The sequence below is a fragment of the Otolemur garnettii genome, unplaced genomic scaffold, assembly GCF_000181295.1.
Source record: "Otolemur garnettii isolate 467f Iridium unplaced genomic scaffold, OtoGar3 scaffold00032, whole genome shotgun sequence".
Taxonomy (NCBI): Eukaryota; Metazoa; Chordata; class Mammalia; order Primates; family Galagidae; genus Otolemur; species Otolemur garnettii.
Window position 1 is genome coordinate 8153911 of NW_003852427.1, and position 15799 is coordinate 8169709.

At 49.8% G+C, this 15799-nt stretch overlaps 1 protein-coding gene across 2 annotated transcripts in view; it reads right to left on the reverse strand.

Moving 5' to 3' along the window:
- Positions 1 to 333: 333 nt before the first annotated feature.
- Positions 334 to 15799, reverse strand: part of DZIP1L (DAZ interacting zinc finger protein 1 like) — a 36771-nt gene continuing 21305 nt past the window's right edge. Inside the window, exons 6-16 of one of the 2 annotated variants that reach the window (XM_012804910.1) lie at positions 15178 to 15240; positions 13875 to 14015; positions 11546 to 11576; positions 10417 to 10467; positions 10201 to 10203; positions 8407 to 8540; positions 6949 to 7141; positions 5083 to 5308; positions 4468 to 4649; positions 2045 to 2184; positions 334 to 495 (exon numbers count right to left, since the gene is read on the reverse strand). In XM_012804910.1, the coding sequence (XP_012660364.1) occupies positions 334 to 495; positions 2045 to 2184; positions 4468 to 4649; positions 5083 to 5308; positions 6949 to 7141; positions 8407 to 8540; positions 10201 to 10203; positions 10417 to 10467; positions 11546 to 11576; positions 13875 to 14015; positions 15178 to 15240 (1326 nt within the window). Of the gene's footprint in view, positions 496 to 2044; positions 2185 to 4467; positions 4653 to 5082; positions 5309 to 6948; positions 7142 to 8406; positions 8541 to 10200; positions 10204 to 10416; positions 10468 to 11545; positions 11577 to 13874; positions 14016 to 15177; positions 15241 to 15799 lie in introns of both variants that reach the window. The other variant, XM_023513055.1, reaches the window with a different exon arrangement.

The window sequence follows — 15799 nt, forward strand, 5'->3', positions numbered from 1 at the left end:
CAGAGTAGGCATTCAGTATTGACTTTGGATCAATCACTGACTGACCTAAAAAGCCCCATATATGACCCATCTCCACAGTGTTCTTGCAGGTTTAGAAAAGGCCGGGGAAGAGAGTCTGAGGAACCCTTTCTGGAGTGGACATGGAGGCGAAGGAAGGGAAGTACTCGGGGATCATGTCATAATGCCTCTCAAGTCACGGGATCCAGGGGCACCTGGCCAGGCATTGGTTGCTGGTGAAGACAAGAGACCCTAAAGCCTCTTCTGTTGGTACCTGAGCTGACCCCAGCCAGGTGACAAGGCTGACCCTCTGGCCAGCCAGGCTCTGAGCTGGGATTACCAGCCAGGAACCCTAGGTCGGCCAGAACTCCAAGAATTAGTCCCAAACTTTTCTGGGAGCTTCGAGCGAGACAAGGGCTTGGGTTTCTCTCTCTGGTCCAGGTCCTGGGAAAGATCTTCTAAGGAAGAGATTTCAAGGTCACTCTCATCTTCAGAAAGCTGCAGGGGAAAGAAGAGAAGAAAATACATTTTGACAAGGGAGGAGGGTGGCAGAGAACTCCGCCCAGTGCAGGATGGAGGTGAGACAGATGCAGATTTGGAAGACAGCAATAGGGAGACACTGCTTCTCCTGCCTCCCTCCTGCCAAATCTCCTCCCTCTGCAAACTGGTTCAGAGACCTAGGGGTCAAAGTGATGTCAAATATCCTGGAAATTCTACTAAGCAAATCAAGGAAAGTGCCTTGGAAAGGTCTCTGTGAAGACCAGGTTGGTCTCGTTTTTATTTTAATTTTGGGCAGATTGTAACTTCTCACATCCTTGACCCTTCCAAATTCTCTAGCTCAACACGCCATGGCTACAGTACCCACTGCCCCCAGACTGGCTCTTCCAGGCCTAATAAATGCTCTGGCAGAAGGAACCTGAGGGGACCCCAGGAGCCTCAAGAATCCCTCAGCCTGGAAGGGGACTAGTCGGCCAGGGGCCCAGGACACCCCAGACCACAGTCGCCTGTGTAGCAGCTCAGGCCTCCTTCCCCAGAGCTCCCAGTGCCCCTACTGGCCACCTGGACTTTTAAGCCATTCCGGGCACTTTCTCCTGGAATGGAGGCGGGTCAGAAACCATGCAGGGCAGAGGAGTGAGCTCCCTCTGAGCAGCGGCTCCATCTGTGCAGGCTGTTGGTGGTCCTTCACACTTTGGGGAAAGGGACAGGTGTGTTTTCTTATCATTTGAACCCGTTACTCACAAATATGTGTGAAGTGCAGGATAAACCTAACACACGCTGTAGGAAAAGGGAGGGAAATGCTATCAAAGCCCGAGGACGAGTGGCCTCTACTCTGAATTTTAGGACAATGGCAATGATCACTCCAAGATGCACCTTTTTGATTGAGAAAGGTGAGAAAGGAATGTAAAGAGAGCTCAAAAGTTTTCTGCCTAATAAAATAACAAGAGCACGGATGCCGCTCCTTCTGGGGAGCAGAGGTAAGGACCGTGAGGAGGGGCTGCTGGTGGTGGGGCAGGCCCGACAGCCCAGCTCTAAGCCTGATGATCTGATGGCTGCGACAGCCTAGGGCAAAGCCATGAAGACATGCCCTTGAATATCTAGAATAAAGGTGTCTACATATTCCCATGTTACCAACTCTGATATGCCAGGCAGGGCCACGCCAATCCCCACCTGGGGGAGTCTGCTCCACACATGACCCAGCAGTAGCAGAGCTGGAAGAAAGCAGCTACTGCAGGGAGCCAAAAAGAGTCATCCCAAGGCTCTCTCAGAAGCAGGACATGGGAAGACCTGAACTTACTTCGCAGCCCCTTGTTCTCTTTTGGTAAAAAGAACCAAAGTCTTTTTACCATCGACATGGACACAACAAGTATCCCAAAGTGGCCATGTCTCCATGTGCACAGGGGCAGAGGCAGACAATGAGGTCACCTGCGGTGTCACACCAGGGCCAAGGACATGGGGACCCCCCACATGACCCTCAACCCAGGCCCCCCAAACTCAGAGCTGGTTCTGTAAGGAATTACAGGGAACCTCCATGTGACCTACATCCTACCTGAGGCTTCTTTCCTAGCGTGGCAGCCTTTTGTGGCCTGGCATTGGGCATTAAAAACAGACTGACCCCTCCAGCAGGCTTCTTTGCCGGGGCTTCAAGCTGCTTCTCCAAGTTTTTGACCATCGACTGCACCAGTGTTCCTGGAGGGGAACAAGTGGCTGTGTCCATAAGAAAAGCCTAGAGAATGAAAGTTTCATCTTTGCGGGTCAGGTCCAGGCTCCAGTGTGGACAGAGGGAATGTGCAGAAGGGTCAGGAGAGAGGAGGTTGGCAACTGCAAAGAAGAGCGGCCAGGAAAGAGAGAAGGACTGTGCAATGGGTGTCCTGCGGAAGCAGGTCCAGAACAGTCTGCACATGTAACAGTGCACGCTCAACATGGTGGGGGACAGAGACTGAGGCAGAACCCCTGGTCAGTGTGGGGCATGAACTGCACCACTAACATGCAGCTACACCCTCCTTCTCCATCATCACAGAGACCAGAAGAAATGTCACACATGGAAACCAGGACAGGAGGGCTGCAGGTGGGAAGGACTTTCCCTGCACTGCTGGGCAGCAGACCCCTGCTGCCTAGTAAGCCATGGTGAGGTCTGGACCTCAGGAATGACCAAGAAGCAGGGAAAAAAACTACACTACAGCCTTCTGGGATTCAAACTTCTGGGGCCTGAACAGACTTTGGGAGTTACAGTAGCCCTTGGCCACTGATTCATTCAATAAATGTTTGTGGAGTGCCTACTACATACCATGCACTGTGCTCCTCACCCTCTCATTAATCATATTATCCAAATACTTCATTTTACAATAAAAGAACCAAAACCCTTATATAAGGACAAACATGTGACAGAGCCAGAAATGTTCCTGAAGACTCCCACCTCTCAGTCCCCAAATCTCGCCACCCCATCACCCTTGCCCAGCATGGTGTCAATACTGCCCCACAGATCTGGCTGGGGCTCACCTGAAGGGGGGCAACTGTGCTAAAGAGGCAAAGCTGGCTCTTTCTCTGACCTCCTCCTGTACCAGGCTTTGGGGCCTGGCCCAAATGGCCCCCACTGCTGCCTGTTTAAGATCCTACCCACCGACTGCAAACTAATACAGCCTCTCTGGAAAGGAGTATGAAGAATCCTCAGAAAAACTCAAAATAGACCTTCCATTTGATTCCACAATCCCATTACTAGGCATCTACCCAGAAGGAAAAAAAGTCATTTTATCATACGGACATCTGCACTAGATTGTTTATCCCAGCTCAATTTACAATCACCAAGATGTAGAAACAACCTAAGTGCCTATCAACCCATGAATGGATTAATAAACTGTGGTATACCATGGAATATTATTCAGCCATAAAAAAGAGACTTTACAACTTTCATATTAATCTGGATGGAGTTGAAACACATTGTTAGGCAAGTATCACAAGAATGGAAGAGTAAGCATGCAATGTACTCAATACTAATATGAAGCCAGTTGACAAACTAATACATGCCCACACGAGAGAAAAACTCAACTCAATTCAAGTTGGGGGGAGGGGAGGGAAAAGGGAGGGAAAAGGAGGAGGAAGGGGGATTCTGTGCTCCCACCTGATGGACACAATGTAAGGGTATATGGCACACCTCCTGGGTGCAGGACACAATTACAACAGGGACTTCACCTAACAAATGCAAACATTGTAACCTAATTGTGTATATCCTCATATTACCCAAATTTTTTTAAAAAGTAGAAAAACAAAGATCCTTCCCACCCAGGGTCTGCTTTGCCCACCTATCCCTGTGCACAAGAAAATCTGACTCTGGATTTAGAGAAGGCTGGAGGGCCCCACTTCTCTGGGCCCTGTCACTAATTAGAGTGAGGTGTCTCCACATGATTGACCACAGTATTATTCTCACCTGGAGCGAATCTGGAAGCGAAAAGGAATGAGTGCCCCCCACCCCTGTCTCTAAGAGCTAAGGGCCAAAATAAACCTCGCTCAGACTCCAGATTTCTCTTACTATCCTGCTTCCCAGGAGGGTAAGGAGGACCATCCTCTCCAAGTCAAATGGAGAAAGAGATGCCAAGTCAGAAAGCCCCCAAAAGAGTGAAGGATGTTGGCTCAGCACCTGTGGCTCAGCAGCTAGGACACCAGCCACATATACCAAGGCTGGCAGGTTCAAACCTAGCCCAGCCAGGGCCTGCCAAACAACAATGACAACTACAACAACAGAAAAAAACAGCCGGGCATTGTGGTGGGCATCTGTAGTCCCAGCTACTGGGAGACTGAAGCAAGAGAATCACTTAAGTACAAGAGTTTGAGGTTGCTAATTTGAGGTTGCTGTGAGCTGTGACGCCACAGCACTCTCTGTCTCAAAAAAAAAAAAAAAAAAAAGAATGAAGGATGTTTGTAGGGCCTAGAGAAATCTAGGGGAGAGGGATACCCCAGCAGCCCCGGCCCACTCACTGGAAGAAGCCAACCCTCCTGAGCCCTGGTCAGGGGGCGGGGCGTTCTCTGAGGTCTCCGTGTCAGACCAGGCCCAGTCATCCTCCGGCGGGGCCACCACCCTGGAAGGAACTTGTAGGGGCTGACGAGCCATGTGCTGCACGGAGCCTCCCTCCGAGTCCTCAGAGCTGAACGGGGATGTGCTGCTGCACAGAGAAGGAGAAATGAGTGATGTGCAGACAGGGAGAAAATCTCAGAAGCCAAACATTACCACACTGTGAGCTGAGAACCAGAACCAGCCCTGCTCCCTCCCTCAGGCCCAGACAGCCAGGAATCATCCAGGCGTGTGGCAGCCACAGCAGTCTCTCCCTCAGGAGACAGGTAGGCCTGCCTGCCTGAGGACCCAGCATGCCAAGGTGGCAACTGGGCTTGGGGCCAAAACCAGGTAAGGTGAGAGTTCATCTCACTCAAAGCAAAGGATCCCAGGCCTCTTCTTTGGAGCTCAGGTTGGATTCCACCTGAGATACCTCCTGTTCATTTCTCTCTGCCCCTCACCTGTGTGCATGGGCCTGGGGAACCCTGATCAGGGGTTCTATCTACTACTGGCACAGTGAGAAGGCAGAGTCTAGGGCTCACCTCCGCCCAGGCCCTGGGGAAGCAGAAGTGTTGGAGGGTCCATGCACTCTGGGGCGTGGGGTCAGGGTGGACACCTGGGTCAGGCCAGGGCCACGGCTGCCACGGCTACTACGTTTCTGAAGAGTTGGTATGGGTGGCTCCGCTGGCTTGGAAGGCAATGCCACCTGCAGGGTCCTGCTCTTTGGCTGAGCCTCTCTGGTGACCAGGGTACTCCACTGGTTTTTGACTAGAAACACAGAAAGGAATGACTTTCAGAGTATACCCATGCTGGGCCCTCAAGCCTGAAAGGACGTAGAAAGAGAATCTAACACGCTGAAAACGGACAAGTCACTCCATCCATTGAAAAGTTGACCCCACCCCACGGGTTCCACTGCTGGCCAGCTGGTTCCATGCCTTTATCAGATGAGCAGCCAGGCAGTCCAGGGCCATGTTGTTATTCCAAGAGACCAGGAGGAGTCAGCAGGTCTAAATAAGGTCTCGGCATGTCTGCAGCTCACCCCCAACACAGTCAAGGCCACCTCCCTCTCCACTCACCCACACTGCAGCCACTAAAGTGTAGATGGCCCTGCAGGAAGGCCCTGCTGCCACCAGAGGTCGCTGCAGGACTGCATGAGACCTTGAGATTGCACTCTCCTTCCAAACCCAGCCTATGGCAAGGTAGGCAATTAGATACAGAAGTTTAAACTAAACAGCACAGTTTCTGAGGTCATCAACAGAATTTTTATTGTATTCTCATACCAGCCTTTCTGCTATCTATTGAACATTTTATACAAAATGACAGCACCTTTAAACATAAAATACCTGCTTTATGTTTGTCTAAGTAATAATTCTCATGAATTGATAGGATTACTGTTAGCAACATTTTCTTCTAATTCACATGAAGAAAAATAAAGATTAAATTTTAAAATGACTGGTACATTTATAACAACTAAAATCATCTGTCATGTCCCCAGAGATATGTGGACCACTCTTTGCAATATTTCTCTGCATGAAGAGTTCAGATTGGGTCTGCTGGGAGTGAGGAGATGTTGATTTGGTCTCCTACTGGCCACATGTCCATGACAGAGAAGATGTGGAAGGAATAGGAAGCACCCTGCATGAGCTGACCCAGGCCCTCTGCCCGGGGTCTCCAGTCACCACAGCCCAGTAGATCTGGGAATATTCTAGAAATGGAGGGCTCTCCAACTTAGGAATACAAATTCCTTTGCTCCATAAGGTCTTTGTGGACAAAGACTCAAGGGTCTTCACCCATGGAATTTAGTCCTACACCAGAACCACAGGCCTTCCCTTGTCATGACCTCAGAGGCAGGGACAAGGCGCAAAGCGGTGGCTATAACCTGGCCCAGGTAGCCACGCCTCAGCTCTGTAGATTTGTCCTCGTGCAAAACTGGCCCTGCCTCTCATGGCCTCCCACTGCTCAGGGCAGGGGATATCTGAGCTCTGAGGAAGTTTCCATTGATTGCTATTTGCCTCTGCCTGCAACCTCAAGGCTCCCAGACCTTTGGTCTGTCTCCCAGTCCTGGCATGTGTAGCTATAACCAAACAGGCTGCTCTCAGCTGGACAAAGCTGCTAGGGGATGCAGCACATCTCAGCAGGGACAATGCAGGCTGACCACAAGCTCTATCTCAGGCTCTCTGCCAGATTCCTGATGACACTGGACAAGTACAACCACCCCCACCCTGGACTCTGTTTCCTAGTAGAGGACATCCAGGCTCAGCCACCTGTGAGGAACCCACCAGCTCAGCCCTTCAGAGCAATAATCCTGATGGCAGGCAGGAGTCATATCTTCCTGGTGTGGACACAGCCTTAGCAAGAACAGGACCCTTCTAGGTCACAGCCCCTAAGCAAGCCTCTCCCCAGTGTACCTGAAGACTGGCCATCTCGCTGGGACACTGCAGCCCTATTCTCCTGTTTCTCCTTCAATCTGCTGGTGATTTCCTGGATGAGTTTCTCCCTCAGACTCAGAAATTCAGAAAAACTTCGGGCCTTCTGCTCCCGCTGGGCTCTTAGCAGGGACTCCAGGTGTCTGAGAGTCTGAACCGAGATTCCCTTTGCACCCTAGAGGAGACAGAAGTTCACCTTCCCAGAAACAGGCTACCCTTCTCCTTCCCTAAGCCTCTCACCCCTGCCGCTGCCAACCTGGAGTCCATGATCAGCACCTGGTGCTTCTCTTGCAGAAGTGCAGGGGTGGTGGGCACATGAAATAAGGAGCAGAGTAGGGTGGAGCAGCTTCACAAACAGCCAAAAATGCAATGGTTCAGGGTTTGGGACCCCCTCAAAATATACATACAGGGTAACGCAAAGGACTGCATCACAATTCTACCCTCATCATAGAATTAGGGATTTAGATGGAACATGCCTCAGATGTCCCACCTGACTGAAGCCTAGGATGAGAGACTATGGACAGTTCATTTTTGTTCCCCAAGCACTATCATTATGCCAGACACATTGTCCATGGCTAACAATGTTTGAAAAACTAAACTGCAGTAAACAAGAACATGTACCCTTCCAAAATGTACTGGAAGTTGCTTGGGCTTTTGGCATCCACCAGAGCCCAGTGGAGGGCCTTGGGAGGCATGTGAATCCAAGAGGAGGATTCATGCAAGGTTAGAAAGAAGTGTGCTAATCAAGTGTGAACACGGGGCCAAAGTAAGATTAAGCAGTAGTTGAAAATGGTCCAAGATTAGTGAGCCTCCTTACTAAATTAAGCCTACGTGTCTATGCTTTTCCTAACTTACTCTGTACAAATAGTTATTTTCAGTGATCGGGTGCTAGGCTACTTTAATAACAAGGTATATTTTTATTTAATAACAGATTTAACTGGTGTCTCTAGTGATAATATGCATGCTCTGGTTATCACAATGGCATTCAAATACTAACCGGTGCCAGAGACAGCTCCCTGAGCCTGCCCACCGAGGCCAACTGCTGAGCGGGCATGGCCACATGTGCCACAGATGATAAACTCGGAGATGAACACTTTCCCAATGGGGACTGTCCATAGGCCAAACTGAGCCAATTAAATTCCCTCTGGCAGAAAATTTAGAGACACAGAAGGAAGCAGCCAATGAGTGTGCTAAGAGGTCGGGACTCGGGTGGCATCACCAACCACATAGGGCCAATCTCGGGAAGTGAGAAGAAACCCGAGAAGAGACCGCTCTGCTGCTGGAGATGAGGGGAGAGCTGTGCGGATTTCCCTTCACAGACACCAAAGGAGCCCAGGTGGGAACAAATGAGATGAACGACTTCACAGTGTAAATAACAGCTGATCATTTCTCAGTTTGACAACTTCTACGGGCCCTTAAAACGGTGGCCCTGGAACTTACCTTCTTTATCCCCAGGCTTTGCAGCTTCTCTTCCAGGGTGTCCTCCAGGATGGGCTTGAATTGCTTCAACAAAGTAGGGTCACTCCTCAGGGCTGCCAGCACCTCCTGCTGCTCATCTCCGGAGTCCTCCAGCTCTGCAGCACAAGACACCACCGGGCTCAGCCTGGGCACCTGAGACCTCCATTCCCAGAGCCCCACTGCCCTTGCCAAGCACTTGTGCTGCCAGTGATCCTGCTCTCTGGCCTGTGAGCCAAGGGCCACTGACCGCTTCTGAGTGTCTATCCTTGGATTAAATTATAGGGGTCCTCAAACTTTTTAAACAGGGGGCCAGTTCACTGTCCCTCAGACCATTGGAGGACCAGCCTGTGGGCCCCAGGACGAGTCGGCTGCTAAGCAGGACAGGCAGTGGCAGCAAAAGTACCCGGCGGGCCAGATGAATGTCCTTGGAGGGCCACAGGCCATAGTTTGAGGACGTCTGGATTAGAAGCTGGAGTGTTTCAGCTCCTGGGTACCACCACCATGGACCCTCCACTCACCTTCAGCACTCTCATCCCCTACCAGTCTAGACCTCCGAGATAATGAAGAGACATGACGTGACTTCCCAAATAAGTTGTTAACAGTTTAGCCAACTACAAAACATGGTGCACAGTGTGCTCCCATTCAGGGAAAAAGGAGAATGATGGGTATACTTATGTGATTGTATTTGCACAGAGTCTCTGGACGGATGCACGAGGGACCATGAAGAGTGGGACTTGGGGAGAGGAAACTGGGTAGCTGGCAGGAGGGAGCCCTGCTTCTCACTTCTCACTGGATACCCTTAAAACTATTTCTTTCTTTCTTCTTTTTTTTATTTTTTTTGACCAAGTCCACAGATTAGATGACCATCTCGGAAATAAAGAAAAGCATTATAATAAAAAATAAAATACCCCATGATGAGCTCTTCAATGACACAAGTAAAACCCTTTCCTGGGTGTGTCTTTTGAGTAACGTTGGCATCACCCTCTCGCAGCCTGCTTGGGCAGGCAAGGTCTGGTCAGTATGTTGCCCAGTGAGCACTCTATCTTTCCCGGGAGCTTCTCCTCCCTGACTGTCCTGGGAGATCCTGGCAGTCAGGGAGTATATTTATTTCTTGCACTTTTCTTTTGTATACCTTGGCTACAAGGTTGAGAGCTCTGCAAATCAGAATCAGTCACTGAGTAGAATGAATACAACAGTCAGCACCTGGTACTCTGACAAGCGAGCCAAGGTAGGTTCCTGCACATTAGTTAGGCCTATGGGATCTGTCTGCAGCCCATTCACACTGCAGGATAAAACAGCAAAGGCCAGGGCAGGCACAGTGGCTCACACCTATATTCCAAACACCCTGGGAGGCTGAGGCAGGAGGATCCCTTGAGCTCAGGAGTAGAGACATGTCTGAGCAAGAGCGAGACCCCATCTATACCAAAAAAGAAAAATTAGCAAGGCATTGTGGCAGGTGCCTATAGTCCCAGCTGCCTGGGAGGCTGAGGCAGGAGGCTCATTTGAACCCAGGAGTCTGAGGTTTCTGTAAGGTAGGCTAATGCCTGGCACTCTAGCCTAGGGAACAGAGTGAGACTCTGTCTCAAAAAAAAAAAAAAAAAAAGAAAGAAAGAAAGAAAAACAGCAAAGGCCATTTTCAAGCAAACTCAGTGAGTTCTCTTCCACTACTCTGGATAGTACCAGGTGAGAGGCAGTGGGCTGGGCTGTGAATCAGACATCACTCCAAATCCTGGCTCAGTTACCAGCTAGTTTTGTGACTCTGGGCAAGTTTCTGACCCTCTTGGAGCCTAAGTTTCCCGATCACCAAACCAGCAGATTGCATATTAGTACCTGGCACATGTAAAGTGCTTGAGAAATGCTCTTTCATGGCCTTAGTCCCCAGCACCCCAGCTTCAGGTGTCTACATACAGCCAAGTAGAGACAAACTAAATAATGAAGAGGGCAGCCAATTTGTTTTCTGTCCTGAACACCCAGAAATAAAACAAGGCCCACCTTCAGGAGAATCCTCCTCTGTGTCTGCAGCCTTTGGTGCTTCACGGACCCCTGAAGGGAACAAGAACAGTCAGTGGCTCCAGTGCCCTGGATCTCATCCCCAACTTAGAGAAAAGTGCTAAACCCCAGCAGAGTACCAGCCAGAAAAAGCAAGCCTCCCGTCAGTTCATTTTTACTAGAGAAGGCAAGATGGAGCCGTGGTCTCATCCACAGACACTGGAGACAAAGATCAGCGTTCACATGCCAGCTCTGCCCCTGGCCAGCTGTGCACGAGATGGCAAGTCCTTGAACCTGTCTAGGCCTCAGTTTCCTCATCTAAGAAAAGAGGATAGTAATACCCACCCAAATTCACTCATGAAGTCAATGATACTGAAGCACTGGCCAAGGGCATAGCCCACAGCTGCTACTAACGTACTATTCTGCTCCCAGCCTTCAAAAAGCTCAGGGCCATGGGAACAGCGCCTCTCTGATCTGGCTGCAAGGTTGGGAAAGACATGGCTAGTCCCAAGGCAGAGCATGGGAGGAGATGTGAGTTTGCATGAAAAGGAAGAAAGGGAGCTAAAAGCATAGGACAGGGGAGCTGGAAGTGGTGTGTGAAGGGCCAGGCTTCCCAGGGCTGGGCCAGGCACCCCCAGCAGCAGCAGTCCCTGTGGGCTTCTGTCTCCCTTTAGACATCAGCACCCACACTGCATTACACACAGGTACGCACACATACCTCCACACCAGAGTCCCCAAGAGGAGGACAGTGTGTGTGCCTAACAGGCCACATCCATATGGGTTTAGAGTCAACTTCCAACATACTGGGAAGAAGGGAAAGAATACGAACAACCCTGAGGCCCTGTCACAGGCATGGTGACTTAGAAGTCTGCTCATGAACCCCACCCCATCAATCACCACCCCCACCCCCCAGATCCTCACCCCTCCCTAACACTCATCCCTCTGCAAAGAAAAATAGGCCAGGCAGAGGGTCCTGTCAATCCTGGAATCTTCTTCCTTCACCCAGCTGGACAGCCTAACCCCACATGTCCCATGAGCTGCTGTCACCAACCCTCTACCTATAAACTGATTATGAGGAGAAAAGCCCAAGACCATGGCCGAGATGGATACAAACCACTCCATGCAGACTTACCCTCCACCTTCCTGAGGGACAAGGTCTGGATCTGCAAAGAGGTGAACAGAGCTGGTTACAACCATCAGAGAACACCGTGGAAGCTCTGCTCCAAGCAGTGTGCCTGCCTAGCCCAGTGAATAAGGGACACTGTTTCCATGCCACCCCCTGGGAATGGGAAGGAGCTCAGATGCACTGCTTCAGCCCCCCAACACCTCGCCTGGGTCCACATGTGAGAGGGTCAGCAGCACACTATTTCCCCAAGGTGGGGAGGTAAGAACGTCCCCCCTTCAAAGAGAGATGGTGGATCAAGGGCAGAAGCCCCATAGAAGCAGAGTAATACAGGCACACAGTCAGTACTATTGGTATAATTCATGAAAAACATCTAGGGTAAGACAGAGGCTCGTCTCCCACCATGTGGACATCTCATGAGGAGTGAGGCCAGAGATGATCCCTGCCAGGAGGCAGGATGTGCACTGTCTGCTCAACCCCTCTTTCCAAAAAGTGCCTCTTTCCCGCCCGCCACATGGTTTCAGGTGGGGCAGTCATGTGTGAGCCATGTGACCTCACACCACAGCCACAGATACCATCCAGTTTGGGGCAGAGAGTTCTGGACTAGTCATAAGTCAAGAGCAGCCAACTGTTTTTAGTTTTCTTAGTTTGTCTGTCAAAACCAACCAGTCTTGTAGTCAACCGTTTGGGGTTCTCTTAGTTTATCTGTTTATTTCTTTATTTGTTTGTAGGGCCACATAGAACAGATAAGAAACAAAAGCTGATCTTCAGAGTAAAAGCAAAAATTGAAGCAATTATAGAGAAAAGACAGAGACACACACAAGAGGAAAACTCCAGACCACGTTCCGGTTTATCCCGACTCAGCTGCTTCCTCCAACCTTGAGCTCTGCGAGATGCTCTGTCTACTGTCATGACAAATTCCCTCTGCTACATAAGCCTGAGTTGCTTTTCATTCCCTGTGGTGGCACATACTGACCCATGTCTCGCCCAGGATCCATTCCCAATTGTCTCCTCCTTTGGCCAGCTCTACAACTGAGGCTATAAAACTAAGTATTCACTTCCTTGCAGCTTCAGTTGCCTATAGGACAGTTCTGACCAATAATATAAAAAGCAGAAATCTTTTTATCAACTGCTTCTGCCATATATGGGTGGATGGGTGAGGCCAAAGCAGGCAGCTTACAACTGCTGAGAGTCAAGCAGGGAACAAAAGTCATCACACTGAAGATGGCAAAAAGAAAAGCAGTCTGGATTCCCAATCGCATAATTTTATCGCTAACCAAGGCCAGCAACTCTCACCTCTATCAACTTATTCTATTATCTTTAGCAGATGGGTTCCTAACTGAATCCTTTGTAAACAAGAGTTCTGGGGAATAAGGAGTAAACCTCCACTAGGACGTGAGGTGGCCGCAGCAGTGAAGAGCTATGACAACATGGGGGGAAGAAGGAAGACGATGAAGACACAGATACAACGGCCGGCCGAAGTGTGGCTGGGAGTGCAGAAAAGCCCAGATAGCAAGGGGTGTGGAAACAGGAAGCGAGGACAGCTGAGTGACGGTGGGTGCTCGGCCCAGTTAGCTGTGTGCAGGCTGGCAGGCTGGTCCATGACAGGGGCGGGGGCAGAACCATGACAAGGACCTGAGGCCACAGGAGGGCCCCAGAGGGGAAAGATACAGCTCTCCCACAGACCTAGGCCCAGGAGGAACAGCTGAGCTGGGCAGAGCAGAGCATTGTCAGCAGTAGGTGATGACTCACAGGGGCAGATAGAAGCCAGGCGCCCAGCAAGTGTCTTTTTATCCCAGTTTATCTGGTAACCTCAGCAAGGGCTATTCATTTATGGAAAGGGCGCTGGTTAAGAAACGATGGCTAAGAACACAACATAAAGAACACAAACTCTGCGTCCCACCTCCCTGCCTAGTGCTGAATCTCACCCCTGTGGTTTACAGAGTGCCCCATGTAGACTTCAGAGAGACACTTGACTTGTCCAGCAGGTTTCATCTCTGTCAAGTGAGAAGGGGAAGCCTACCTTGAAGGGCAGCAGTGAAGCTTAAATGAAGGAATAAGCAAAGTATGAATGAGGTGCTGGGCATTTTATATGGTTTCTGCTGTTAGCGTGACCCCATCTGCCAGTGATCCTTAAGGAAGATGGCACATCATTAGCCTGGAGGAGGCAGCAGCACCCTCATCGCTTTGTGCTCCTCATGTCAGAGGACACTTGTCTGTCTTTAAGGAGCCTAAGTAAGAACATTAGCACCAAGGAGCCCAGAAGAATCCATGGAGATGCTTACAGGGAGGAGGTCTGGGTACACCAAGGCCTGGCTAAAAGGAGGAATCGACCTACCATCTCCTCCTGGGAGGCGATGAGCCTGGCTTGTTCCTGCAGCCGGGTGCGGAGGGCACTAATTTGACGCTGGGCCTGGGCAGCTGCCTTCCTCTGATCCTGAGATAGGGAGGCCTGGAGTCTCTCGTTCTCCTCCTGCAGCTGGTAGACACAGGTGCAGTCAAACATCTGCAGGGACCTCTGAGTGCCCAGAGTCTGCAGGGCCAGCAAATGCTAGGTGAGGGGTCCACTTGAAGCAGGTCGATTTCTAGACCTGGACAAGTGGCTTTTCAACAAGACTAACTGCCTTCCAGTTTGGAAACATTTATGAGTATGCCTGAGAAGAAGTGAGGATGGAAGGCAGGACAGAAAGGGCTGTCAGATGTGCCTACCCACTGAGGGACTGTCAAGTAAATTGAGACCATTCAAAAACCATCAAGTCTATGTTTTTAAGTAAAAACAAGAAGTAAAGAAAATGCATTAACATGCTACTTCTGATGTAAGAGCAGAGACAAATTGAGACAATCTATTAATATTTGCATAAACCCTAGAAGAATGCACAAAAAGCCATAAAAGTCATCACTTGTGGGGTGGGTGTTGGGGATAGATAGACATGAATGAGTAGGTATAAGACTTGTACTCAGTATAGTTTAGTGTATTTTCCCTGCAGTGAGGGCAATTTTGAATGCATTTCTCATTTTAAAGTGTTTCAAATAAAATAAAACCATCCCCTGTGAATTACGGTGCTTCCCTATACTGGAGTGCTCAGCCTTTTCAATTCCTGAGCTTCCTGCAGGCAGGACCTGGGATGCTTGTTAACCAACTTCCTCCTCGGCTTGCCTCCTCCACAGGGCATCTTTACACAAGCTGTTCTCACTACCCTGAGACCTGCTGCTCCTTGTTCACTGGTCTCAGTATCCGAGTTCTTCCATCTGGACTGCCCATGAACTATCACTGAGGTCCACAGCCACCTAGTTCTCTCCTAGAGTGAAGCAATTTCAAAAGAGTCCAAACACAAAATGACCAGGTGATCCATCTGAGCCTTCCAGAACAACCCTCCTTGGAGGGTCTAAAGGGGTCACTGCAAAGAGGACCACAGAATAAAGGATGTGTTAGGTTCAGAAGAGAAGGCCTGGAGGCCCCTGCTCCTGGCCAGGGAAGACACTGACCAGGCAGCTGACCCCTTCTGTGCACTGATGAGAGTCAGCACCCCACAACCACATCAGCAACAAAATACCTACTGATAGAGAGAGAGAAGGTTGCTGAATGAGGAAAGGAGGTCACAGAAAACACAGACTCCCCCAGAGGACCCAACAAGAGCTACCTCTCTCTTCTCAGCCACATGCTCTTCATGCAGTTCCTTCATTTTTCTCTTCCACTCAATTTTCTGAAAAAGATTAAAAGCTTATCAAATGGGCCTCTCTAGGTATTAAAAACATAAGCCAGTGGCTCAAACCGGAACTCCTCCTCACACTCTGAGAGGCCAAGACAGAAGGGCCACTTGAGCTCAGCAGTTCAAGGCCAACCTGAGGAAGGAGACCTTGTCTCCATAAAAAATAGAAAAATTAGCCAGCGATCACGGTACGTTCCTGTAGTCCCATTTACTTGAGACACTGAGGCAGGAGGATTATTTGAGCTCAGGAGTTTGAGGTTCCACTGAGCTATGATGATGCCACTGTACTTAACCCAGGGTGACAGAGTCTTACTCCTTGGAGGACCTAAGGGGGTCACTGCAAAGAGGACCACAGAATAAAAAAATTATAAAAAGTACACAATTAAAAAGTGATTAGGCAGACAGAAAAACGGAACAGAATAGAAAGGCCTGACAAAGATGCAAAAAATGAAAACTTAATCACTGGGAGTAGGGAGAGATGGCTTATGGACTAAAGTTGTTGGAACAAGTGGCTTGCTAGCTGGAAAAACATATGAATTTGGATCCATATTCA